The sequence below is a fragment of the Lycorma delicatula genome, chromosome 2, assembly GCF_047948215.1.
Source record: "Lycorma delicatula isolate Av1 chromosome 2, ASM4794821v1, whole genome shotgun sequence".
Lineage (NCBI taxonomy): Eukaryota > Metazoa > Arthropoda > Insecta > Hemiptera > Fulgoridae > Lycorma > Lycorma delicatula.
The window spans coordinates 237,053,022-237,066,391 of record NC_134456.1 but is presented as its reverse complement, the minus strand read 5'-3'; the positions used below and the strand labels follow the sequence as shown (position 1 = coordinate 237,066,391).

The 13,370-nt window shown below is 33.3% G+C and overlaps 1 protein-coding gene across 7 annotated transcripts in view; it reads left to right on the top strand.

Annotated features, from left to right (window-relative positions):
- Nucleotides 1–13,370, top strand: part of LOC142319769 (abl interactor 2-like) — a 162,551-nt gene that overhangs the window by 118,269 nt on the left and 30,912 nt on the right. For all 7 annotated transcript variants that reach the window (XM_075357428.1, XM_075357433.1, XM_075357432.1 and 4 more), the window contains 3 exons: nt 4,567–4,734; nt 11,344–11,491; nt 12,666–12,910. In XM_075357428.1, coding sequence (XP_075213543.1) covers nt 4,567–4,734; nt 11,344–11,491; nt 12,666–12,910 — 561 coding nt within the window. The remainder of the gene's footprint in view (nt 1–4,566; nt 4,735–11,343; nt 11,492–12,665; nt 12,911–13,370) is intronic.

The window sequence follows — 13,370 nt, the reverse complement described above, 5'->3', positions numbered from 1 at the left end:
TGTGCGGCATCAAGGCGATCTCATAGGCCCGACCTGAAATTCTCAAAAACGTCAGCCGACAACAGTACATCGCATTTTAAATCAATGTCGCTGTATTCTTCTAAATTTTTGGAATGGAATGCAAAGTTGGCAGGAGTCTATTACTCCCTACTTTATCGCAGAACCTGGACAGAGTCCCTTGCTGCTGGATCATTCTAATCGGGCTTGTTTTTAAAAGGGTTATTTTTTTTAATCTCGGATCTAATTTTTCAAGTTTTGTCTATTATTATTTTAGTGAATTTAAGACGGATTTAATTGCATTCCAATCCGTTGTTAAACCAGCGTTATCGAACCCATTTCATGGGCCGACCGCGGAAGGCTAGGCTTATAAAGCCTGTCCTCCCGACGTAATTCCCCTTCAGACCGTCCACTGAAGTCCTTTCGGTGCTAACTCTTTAATAGGCTAGCAGGAATACGCCACAACGGGGCACTAGCTATAAGGAGGGAGCAATGCGTCCCCTTTTCCGGAGGAGTCGCAATTGCTGGGATATTTTGTTTTACTGTAAGTTTTTTTAAATTTAGACCGCGTTTTTGTTTTATGCGCGACTTACCGTGTTTGACGTCTTCAAACTATATAACTCGCGAAAACTTTTCACTCGCGACCCCGGAAACGCGTCTGACGCACTATTCCGTTTATGGCTCATGCGATATGGAGGCCCCTAAGCCTGGTTTGTCGATTTTCGGCTACCGCACCGCACCATCACGGTGGTTCGTCCAGTACGGCGTGAGGCCGCTTCCTTACAACTGTCGGAGTTGGGTCCTCTCGGCAGATGTCCCGAAGATGACTGTGTTCGGACACAGCCGCTCTCCCGAACAGTCTGCGCGCCTGCGCCACCCCCACCTCGGACACGGATTGAAATCTCGCATCAGATCGGAGAGTGGCGTTCCTGACGAACCATGGAGCTCCAAAGATCGTCCGCAACGCGATGTTTTGGACGGCCTCGATCTTCTTTTGAAGCGAGGAGCTCAACACTGCCCCCCATGCCGGGTAAGCATATGTTAGAATCGGCAGTACGTACAGCCGAAAAATGAGGAGCTTAGTTGCCAGTGGGTACGGGCTGGCACTGTTCAGCACTGGGTATAGCGAGGCTCTGGCGGCCTTAGCCCTCCGGGTCGCATAATTTACATGTTCGCCGAAGGTAAGCCGCCTGTCCAACACCACCCCCAGGTACTTAACTGTTTTCTCAAAAGGGATTTTCTCCCCTGAGATTTCCAGCTCTCTGGTCGGTTTTCGTGTCTTGCATGTGAACATCACGGCCACCGATTTTTCACCGTTGACCCTGATTCTCCACATGTCGAGCCACGGTTCCACTAAGTCCAGCTGCCTTTGGAGCCTCCGGACCGCGTAATCCACATTTGCGGATTCGTAGAAATATGCCGTGTCGTCTGCGTAAAGGGCCGTTTTGACCCCTTCCGACAGCGGCATATCGTTCACGTACAAAGTGTACAAGAACGGGGAAAGTACTGCTCCTTGGGGAACCCCAGCGGCTATTTCTCTGGTAGAGGAAATCGTTTCCCCTACGCGCACGACAAAATGTCGGTCTAGCAGATATGACCGCATCAGTCTGACATAGCGGTACGGGATCGCCGATCGCGCTAGCTTATAAAGCAGCCCACTATGCCAAACTTTGTCAAAGGCCTTGGCCACATCCAGAAAAACGGCTGCAGTCACCCGTTTCCTGTTCAGGCCTCCGACAAGGTCGTCTATTATTTTTACCAGTTGGAGGGTGGTTGAGTGACCCTCCCTGAACCCAAATTGCTCGGGCCGCACTTCTCCCTCCATGTATCGCCTCAGTTTTTCGAGAAAAATCCTCTCGAACAACTTAGACAATACCGGTAACAGGGAGATTGGCCTATAATTCCGTGGGAAAAGTAAACTTTTCCCCGGTTTGGGTAAACATACGACTTTGGCCGTTTTCCAACAATTCGGGAAATATCCAACGTACAAAAAGGACGTGAATATCACCGAAATTGCTGTAATCACGGAGGCCGGTATGTTCCGGAATGCACGGGCGCTGATCCTAAATTTTTGCATTTAAAGTGTTCCCAGACTTTTAGCGTGATTATATATGAATCGGTTACCGAAAAAAGCAGCTGTATTTCATTCAATTTCGACCACGAGTGAGTGTATTCGTAAGGGTACACACCCTTTTTCGTGACCGTTGGAAAATAGTCTACCGTAAAGTGTTGTTTGACGCGATTAAATGATCGTTTTAGTAAATTGGACGCTAATTTTTCAAAACTAGAGGCCATAAATTGAAAAGTGTCTTCGAATTTTACACTTAAAAAATCAGACATCCGTTTCGTAAAAATTGTATATTTTTCGGTGGTTTTAGATACGATGCTTATATCCCCTCTATCGTAATAATCCAGCTGTCGTATAATGAAATGAGAGTCGTAACCGGTTAAATTGTGTTTGGCTTAGTAAATTGCAGCTATTACATAACGCGGCTGGATAACGACCGGTAAAGTGACAATGATCGCAATCTTTTTCGCAATCCAAACTGAATCTGTCATGACACATTTCGCATCGCTTAGCGTTGTCGAATTTTCTTTGTTCGTCGACGGAAAGAGGTGTCATTGCAACCTATATCATTTCATCTGCAACTTCATTCGCGAGATAGGATAGAACATGTATGAAATTTTCAGCCGCTTTTTCGCCTCTATAAAGTACAGGTTTTTGCGGGAGGACTTTTTTATTTTATCGAAAACCGATTCGTGACGAAATACAAACAGCAGCTATAATCGGTTCGTGCAACACGGGTTGTATAACTATGATTTTTGTATACGTTGGATGATGGGGCGTCGGATTCAATATGCATTCAAAATCGGTGTATGCTACAACAGGCATTGGAAATTGATTTTCATACCTTTTAAATTTCATTATATTTTCACCCGGTTTTTGTGTTTTTATATGTGCCGGTTCATTGTGAATACAACGTTTTAAATGAGCTTTCATTCTATCTTCCCTATTTATATTTTTATAATAGAATGCAAAACAGCGTTTGCTTACATCTATTGCGCGATTGTTTTTCGTTAATTGAGATTTAACCGGTCATGAAAAATCGTTTATATAGCAATAGTGTGAAATGATGATTCATATAATATAATGGTGTGAATAGTGTGATTCTTTAAATATAATAAATCAAAACGGTTTGGTTTTTCAATTGCGCAAATTTTTAAAGGTCTAACTTATCATCATAATCAGACAGCGTATATATATTTTTAGAAACATTGTTGGCGGACTTAAATTTTTTAATATCTTTTATCTCGACTGGAAACGTTAACTTACTAAAGTCATATGTACTTTTTAAATAACGTTTATCTCAGCGTTGCGGATTATTAATGGTTACATGTTTCGATAAAATAACCCGTTTAAAGAAGCAGTATATGTCTTGTTAACATTAATCGCAGCCTTTCTTTGTTTTATTTCATCGGGTAAATCTATATATGTAGAACCACGTAACGGCTTTAATTTATTTATACGCGACATTAAACCGTCGATACTGATTAAAGACCAACCTAAAAACCTTAAAATCAAAACCTTAAACCTTAAAGACCTTGAAATTCGGATTCTTCGGCTAATAATTTTTCAAACGCTTCGTCTATAACTCGATCTAAATCGTTACAATTATATACGGGTGTATTTTTAATTTTAAAAGCAACGTCTTGACAATCGATTTGGTCGCTCGGATATTTTTCATATGTACATTTCAATAATAGATTAAATTTTACAGCGTCCGTTGTTACGTACGATTTTAAAATGTTGTAAACGCAATTTCTTTTACCGTTTAAAAAAATAAATAAATATCTTTATGTGTTTCGTCTCTATTTTCGTAATAATATGTGATTACATTTTTTTTAAACGCCTTTTCTAAAATTATAAAAGAATTCGCTTCACAGATAGCTAATCTAGATCGCTTTTTAGCGGTTGCGCAATCATTTTCTAAACACGCACGTTTTAGCTGCATCGCTTATTATATAAATTAATAAAGTACTGCATAATATTGTATTTATATTATTAAATATGCTACTGCGAATGCGTGAACAAAACTAATTTACATTAAGGTCAACTATTGTTAATATCTAACTTTTACTGAATAAAAAAAGACAATTATGAGAAGAATTCCCGGACGTCTTCGACAGGCTATAATAAATACATTGCAAACGCAAGATAAGGGGATTCCAAGAATCAGACGATTGTAAAAGATTAGGGAATCCCCTTAAAGAATCATTAATGACGCTCGCAGAAGAGTGTGAAATTTGTTAATTTTACCTGTAAACGGCTGCATAATATGTAAATTTTTCTCTAAAATAGAGTGCTCATGGCTTAAGTCACGTGCTCAGAATGTTGCTCTCTGATAGGCTGCTGTGCTAGAAGCGGTCATCTGTATCTACTGGCGATTTTAAAAAATTTTAATTAATTAAACATGTTATGAATGGTTTTGAATTAATTATTGCTACTGATTGTGTTCGGATTATATATTTTTGTTGTTTATACTAATAATTACTTTTTGTTAATTATAGTCTGAAAATAAAAGAATTGCCCTGGAAGAAACAAAAAATTACACTACCCAGTCATTGGCTAGTGTTGCTTATCAAATTAATACATTGGCGTATAACTTTTTACAATTATTGGATTTACAAACATCTCAGTTGGCAGAAATGGAAAGCCAAATGAACCGTATTGCTCAGGTAAGTTTATTTATAATTTTTAATATTAGTTCATGATAAAATATAAATGTAATTAATAATATAAGCATATAAATATCACTATCGCTATCAGCTTTTTAAAATATCCATAAATTATTGTAGATATATTTTTATTTGTGTGCGGTTATAACATATGTAGTTTACAATTCAGATATAATATGATATATGATATGAAATAACCAGTTTTATATATGTATAGGTATCATATAATAAAATATGTTTATTACTGATTCTCATAAGCATATGTTAAAAGTATTTTTGCCCGTGACCAACATTTTTTTGAGTATTGTTATTTTTCCTGTCTTATTATTTTGTTAAAAATTGTAAAATCTTGAACTATTCTACACTTCTTTTGACAGTTGAACTTCTATTTTGATTGGCTATTGACTGAATTTCTAAATTTCTCACCTTCCTCCTTGGGAGTAAAACCGTCATCCTTTCTCATTGTTTTATTTATGTTGAATGAAATTTTGCAGCTATTCATCTGACGTCTGTTACTACCTGTGTTGATTACTACAGTGGTTAAGCATGTAATATATTGACAGTTTTTGGCCCAGTTGTACTAGTTACCCTATTGTGGATTTCTAGCTGAATCATTACGATCGGTTGGAAGCTTTCATACGGCATTGTTTATGTGATGTTGGAAACCTTAACATTAAATTTCACTGTAGTATAGTGTAAATATAAAATAAATGGGTGATATGATCCTAGGAGTAGGTGTCATATTAATTCTGTAATAAACTTCAGACACTGCGTTTCTATAGTTGGGCTTCTTGAAATTGTTTTTTAGATCATTTTTAATGAATTATTCTTTATTGCACTGTGTTCTTTTGAGAATATTGACCAAAATAACAGTACATGTTTTTGTAAGTGTCTCCTGCTTTTGAGTTTTTAAAATTGAAATGATTATTTATTTTAAATATTTTTAATTACAAGTATATTTTGGGTTCCTTAAAACTATATAAAATTTGTGTAATTTTAATGTTTCATTATATTGTTTATTTGAAAAATAAAGTATACTTACCCTGTCAGAATCTATTTTTTGGCCGTAGTTTTCAAGACCGCTAAACGGTTTTGAGTAAAATTATTGTTTTTGCATATTTTATAAATCCATTTACACTATATATTTTCACTGTGTTCTTTTGAGAATATTGACCAAAATAACAGTACATGTTTTTGTAAGTGTCTCCTGCTTTTGAGTTTTTAAAATTGAAATGATTATTTATTTTAAATATTTTTAATTACAAGTATATTTTGGGTTCCTTAAAACTATATAAAATTTGTGTAATTTTAATGTTTCATTATATTGTTTATTTGAAAAATAAAGTATACTTACCCTGTCAGAATCTATTTTTTGGCCGTAGTTTTCAAGACCGCTAAACGGTTTTGAGTAAAATTATTGTTTTTGCATATTTTATAAATCCATTTACACTATATATTTTATGATCTTGCATCTGAAATTGTTTGTAGTCTGGAAAATGTAAATTATATTTTAATCAGAAACATATATCTTAAATTATCTTATTATTCCTTTGACAAAGAATTTTTTCAAAGTTCAAGAGGCTGGAAATAGCATATACAAAAAAGACAAAAATAGTATTTCCTGCATTTTTTATGAGAATGTTAACTTTGCATTTATTGTTGTTTAAATAAGTTTTCCAGAACAACTAATATTGAAAGGAATAAGATTTGGTTTTGTATATCTTATATATAAAGGTATTCTGAGTGACTGATTCATTCACTCACCAACATCTAACTTAAACTATTATAGTTAGAGATACAAAACTTTTAGCCTGTGTTTGTTTTATATGATATAGGGGGTACTAAATAAGGATTTTGTGAACTTAACTTCTAAGGGGGTGAAATGATACTTTGTATTATTTTTGATTTTCTCAGTTTTCAAGAGATAGATAGTTGACTTGATCTTTGTTTTAAAATGCCCCTTTTATAGATATCTAAAAATCAATTTCTGCCTTATTTTTTTATATTTTGCATCTGAGGGGGTGAGAGAGGGTGGAGTGTGACCAAGCAGAAATTTTTAAGTTATCGATAAGTTCTTTTTAAGAAGTTGAAATTCAACTTCTTCGGGTAAATAGTATAAAACTCGATTTCATCTTTTTTTGAACTTTTGCCGAACAAATTAAGATGTTAGGTTGAATTTTGGTGAACATGTTGTTTATATAAATATCTAAAAACCAATTTTTGTATTTTTTTGATATCTTGCATATGAGGGGGGGGGTGAAATGTGATCAAATGGAAATTTAAAAAATCATTGATATCTTCTAAAATTAATGATTTATTTGTTCAGTTTCATATCGTAAATATAAAACCTGTTTATTATTACCTGTTTTTATTATTAACTTGATGTTATTAATAACACTGGCCATACATCCTCTCACCACTCCTGTTTAAAAAAAAATCAAAATCTGTTTTGCAATGACAATTAATAATAAGTTAGAATGGTAGTCGTGAAAGCTGCAGGAATTGATTTAAGAGAAGACTATTTTCCCATGGCCAGTTATATGAGGCCTACTCCAAAGTATGTTCTCCAGCAAGCTTAGTGATTTTAACACCAAATGGATAAACTACTAACATAGTGTATATAGAGGTTCTGACATAATTTTTGCGGGTGAAGCCGCAATGGGTATTGCATATTTTTACAGTGGTTTATTGACAAATGATTGCAGTCTTAAATTCTGGTGCATTCTTTCCTTTGTCAGACTTAAATTAGGTTGAAAAAAGAAATATAATAATATTTTTTAAAAATCATTTTAAAAACCTTGTAAGATACTAAATCCAGGCATTACTTAACTGCTCAGGCTTCAGATTGTTCAGAAAAATTTCCAGCTTGTCTTAAACATTCAGAGGAAAAGCAGTTTATCCCAGAATAGATTTGGATTGGTTGTTACAAAATTATTAATCTGTTATTTACTAATCCTATCCTGGCTAAAAATCCCTGATTTCTCAATGATTTTATACAAGATTACTGCCTGTTGCCTATAAGAGGAATGTTTGTTTGTCTGTTGGTACATCTCTATATCTACATTTTTCCTTCATCCTTGATTTCTTCTACCCTGGAGGTGACCTACACATTATAGCATTGGAACCATGCTGGTAATATGAGAACGCCGTGATTTCCCCTAATAAATATGTTTAACAACTATACTTTAATATTGCTTGATTTATCTGACCACTACTTTATATTGATTCTCTTTAATAAAGCACGGTGTGATGAACCTTGGATAATGCAGTTGTACGTACAGTCTGTATGTGAACATGAGATCCAGCACCTGTGGTTTTTAAAACAATTTAGATTTTACCACAGATACATTGGAATCTTGATGGTTTATCTTTTAATTTGTTACTGATCTGTTTCTGGTATACATTTTCATAATTCCTTCTCTTAATCTCTCTCTCTCTCTCTCTCTCTGTGTGCGTCCGCGCTTTCGTTCGTGCGTCAGCAGTTGTGATTTTACTTGGGAAAATATCTGTTGATACCACTAATCTAATTGCTAATTGATTAACTAGTGTTAGTGTGTTAAGTATATTTTTTTTATTATGCAATAAAAATGGTTTTTTGATATATTTTTTATCAAGTGATCCAACCAGTTAAGAAAAGACTTAATGTTTATGTGCTTTTTTATGTAGGCTAAATCTGCATAGTTTATTCTTTGACTTTCATAAAATATTAAATATTATTTGTCATATACAAAATTTATTCAGATCAGCAATTTTATATATTGTCAATACATTAATTTTTTACTTCATTTTTTGTTAGTTAATTGTTGTACTATGAAAGAGATTAATTAAGTTTTCTTAGACATGACGTACAATATTATTTTTTAGTGTTGCTAATTAAAATAGATGGTGAGATACATACATATTATTGTATTGATTACATGTAATCTCGTAATTTTTTTTATTTTTCTATGAATGTTCTCTATTTTTAATAATTAAAATTATACATAGAAAATAAAAAAAAATACTAAAAAAATTATACTTATAATTAAAATTATTACTTATTATAATTATAATTTTTTGTCTACCTGTAACTTAGACATGACTAATATTTCTTAGCCATATCTAAGAAAAATTAGTCTTTCAAGTCTTGGTGGTGAGTACTTCGTAACTTTTTAACTATAAAATTACTATTTGATTGATCTATATGTGATAAATAATATTATCTAATGTTTTATTAAATATGTATTTAAAAGAATATGAAAGTATGCTCTCAAAAATGAGTTTAACCTGCCTCATGTAGTAGAGGTATGTAGTGTAGTATGTCTACTATAGAATCTCATTATATGTTATTTATATTATTCCATATTAAACTTAGAACTTTGGACAGAATTATCCACCCAGCTTTATTCATTAATTTGTTCCCTGTTCATTTTATGCACAAACTTTAATTCACTCTGGTATCTATATACTCTTTCTAACATGTGCCTTTATTTATCTTACTTCCTTATTAGCCATATATGAAATGTCAGAATTATAATTTCGTTATATTATATATATTTATATAGTCTACTATGCACCGGGTGAGATGAAGAATTGCAAAGCAGTGGGAGAAGATTAGACTTTTATAGAGATCTGGAAACATGCAGGAAGATCAGCAAAAGTTGCCCTTCATCAACAGCTTGTCAACATTTGGATCAAAGAACTACCAGAAAACTGGATGACAGCCCTCATCCATCTGTTTCACAAAAAAGGGGACAAAACTGATCCTAACAATTACAGGGAAATCTCCCTTCGAGATACAAAATTCTTTCAAGAATCATTCTTAGAAGGATTGGTTCATAACTCGAGAAAGAACTAAGCGAATAGAGATAGGTTTCAGACCCTGAAGGAACTGTCTAGACCAGATCATGAGTCTCAAGCTAACAATGGATTACAACAGGAAAAGAAACAGACATGGTGATAACATTTGTAGATTTCAAGAAAGTTTATGACTGCATCCACAGAGAATCCCAACTAAAAATTCTAAGATGCCTCGGATTGATACCAAATTAATAAACATGATAGAACTGACCCTCACAAACACTAAGTCAGAAGTAAACTTCAGTCAAGCTCTGGAACCATTTCAGGTCAAAACAGGGTTGTGCCAAGGTGTTGGGCTCTCATCACTATTATTCAACTGCGCTCTAGAAATGGTAAGAGGCAATGGCTTAAAAAATGGCCCTCGAAAGTAAAAGTTGACCAAAAAATCAAAACACACTGTTTTGGTTTTGCCGATGACTTTTGTTGCACTGCTGGAAAATGACATCGACAAAGCTAAATCACAGATATTAGAACTTCAAAACATTGCAAATAACATTAACCTCAAGATATCATTTGAAAAGACAGAAATTATGCCTCAAAAACCAACTTTATTAAAAGAAGTAAACATAAACAAAAATAAAATCAAAATAGTAACCCAATTTAAATATCCCAGAGAAATAATAACAAACAAACCAAATGAAAAAAAAAAAACTTCATCCATATAAGAAGAAGGAAACTAGCTAAAGCTGAAAAATTAACTTGGTACATGTATATCCTGATCTCCTAGAGGAAGACACCCTTCAATCACCCCCTCTGAACCTAGCCCTGGTAGGCTTTACCAGAGGTTGTCTTATAAACCAACCTCGGCATATGACATCTCTCAGTCTCCTTGTCCTGGGATGCCACTGATGTGAATGCCACAAATGACATTTCCATTGATGTAATGAATATTAAAAATAACAAAACACATCTCTAGTCTCAAGCGAGACTGAAAACTATAGTCGTTGAAGGAACTGAATCACCTACCTACCCGAAAGGTAAAGTGAGTTCACATGCGACACATATGCGGAAAATCACAAAAACAGAAGCACGAAAATATAACTTAATAACAAAACCAAAACCGATATAACAAAAACAACACTAATAAGAAATCGTAACAAAACAAAGTACGCAGGAACAAGACCGAGCTGCATCAATAAAAAGTACCAGAAAGACAGGCAGCGGTGGATTGTGCCCAACAAAGTCATGTACAAGTAGTTGGAATCCATCACTGATACCATGTTTAAGAGAAGACTAGGATTCTTTGAACATATCATGAGGATGCAAGATTCAAGATTTAAAGATTAAGAAACAGGTAGGTAGTACAGTACATTCTCGACTTGAAAACACCAAGACTGGATGCAGGTGGATCAGAGAAATAAGAGAGGATCTGAAGGAAATTGGCCTTACACCAGAATATACCACAGATAAGATAAAATTAAACAAGAAAATCAAGAACAAAAACAGTTGCTTCACACTCACCACACAAACATTTTCAACACTAGAGAGGGCACAAAGATGGGAACATATGAAAAAGTACCGGGAGGACTGCAAGGCCCAAACAGTCCCATCGGACTTGGATAATGGACTATGTGGTCATAAAAGATAATCATAACATATATGTATATTGAATTAATACAACTGTTGCTCTATTGATAATTTTTGTAACTTAAAAAAAGTTATTGCATGAATAATTTACTTTAGTATATGAGAATATTTATTGTAAAAATATGAACATCTTTTTCTTTTTTACTTAATTATTACTTTTTATTGTATAATTTTTATTTACAGACTGTAATGATTCATAAAGAGAAAGTTGCTCGTCGTGAAATTGGTGTGTTAACTGCTAATAAGACTACAAATCGACAGTACAAGATAATTGCTCCAGTTAATCCTGAAAAACCAATAAAATATGTCCGTAAACCAATTGATTATAATGGTATAGTATTTTTTTAAATTTTTATTTCATCTATTCTTGATAAAGAAAGTTATGAGCAAATTTTGAATTTGATGCATTATACATTTAATTTTTCTTAGATGAAACAGAATCTATATGTTATTTTAGTTAAGACTTGTTTTTGTTATGATTCATTTGAATTCTTTTATTATACATTTTGTCCTTTTTTCTGTATTAATTCCTTGGCATATGATGTTATAAACTGTGATTTCTCATTAAAATGAATATCTTGCACAGGATTAAAGTCCTTTATATCTGAGTAATCTGTTAAAAATTAAATAAATAAATATTTTAATTTTAAAGTTTGTAACCAAAGTTTGAATAAAGTTATTGAATTTTTTCTAACTAAAAGAATTCTAAGGCACTGACAGCCAGTGTCACAACTGCAAATAGCGCTCCAAAGTTGTTTTAATTTTGGTGCAGAATGGTTTATTAAATATGGCTTGATTCTTGGGATTTTATAATTATTACACATTAAAGTTTGTGATTCTGTACAGTAAGAGATATAACAAGATTTATCAATCATAAAGCTCCTAGGAATAATAAAATGTTTGAATTTGATTGTGATAAAAGACAAAACTTTGCTTTTTCATTACTATCCTATAAATAGGCTTAAAGGTACTAATGGAAGTAATCAACATCACTTAAAATTAAGATGAAGTTAATGGACAAGAAATGCCCAGGAGCTTTAGGCATGAAAACAAATGGATATGTTCAATTATGCATCCTATTCTTCAGAAAGGATATCATTGACAAAATTGACCACATTCAACAAAATCTGATATGGGATTTAAAAAGACTTGGCAGAGGTCTTTGCTAGCTCATGCCAGTTGCTTTACTGATTCAGAACGTATAAAATGCAGATAATATTCAGATGTTTGTTTTTTATTTCATTTCAAGTTATTTGTCTCATGTTTAATAATCGCACTGTGTATGTTAATTATATAATTCATTTTGGATTCATAATTTGAAATTGTTTTTTACTGATTGTTTCAGATTTGGACTTTAACGTAGTTAAATCAACCTAGTACAATTTTAAAATGAGAGTTCTATTTTATTATAAAGGATCTTATGGTAAATTTGATTATTGTTATTAATTTTTAAATTTGTCATTTGTTTTTATTTTTAAAAAAACTATTTTCTATTTAATTTGCAGCTTTGGATGAAATTGGTCATGGTGTACGTAGTAATACTCCGAGGTCAAAGGTGCGTGGTTCTAGTCAGGGATCAATACAGTCATTAGCAGGCAGTGGTACATTAGGAGGTCATGGAAGTGCTAATATAGTTGGCCCTGCACCAACTACAAAACCACCTACACCTCCATCAGCTATTCGTGCTACTGGTTCTTTAAGTAAGGGGAGCAAAGAATATCGCACACCACCTGCTGTTGCTCCTCCTCAGGTATATTAATAATGACAACAGTAATAATAATAAAAAAAACAATATTTTTATAGTGATTTATTATAATTGTTTTTAACTTTGTATGCACACATACACACACACACTTGCGCTCTCTCTCTCTCTCTCTCTCATACAAGAAAGTCATGTAGTGTCCACATCAGATTTTTTTTTTGTTTTGTTTGATGTTGAATACCTATCTGTTGACTATCAGCTGACACCCCCTCTGGGGTGTTTATTCCATGTATACTACTACTTATTTGTTATAAATATGCTTTTGTTTTTTTTAAATTTATATTGGTTCTATAAATTAAAAAAACTTTTTTTTGCTAAATTAATCTTTTATACCAATCCTGGTTATTTCTCGTTTTTTTTTTTTTATTTCTTTACTACCTTTTTTTATTACTTTATTAAAGTAATACTTTACTACCGTTTCCATGTTTATTAATGAGTTTTTCTTTTT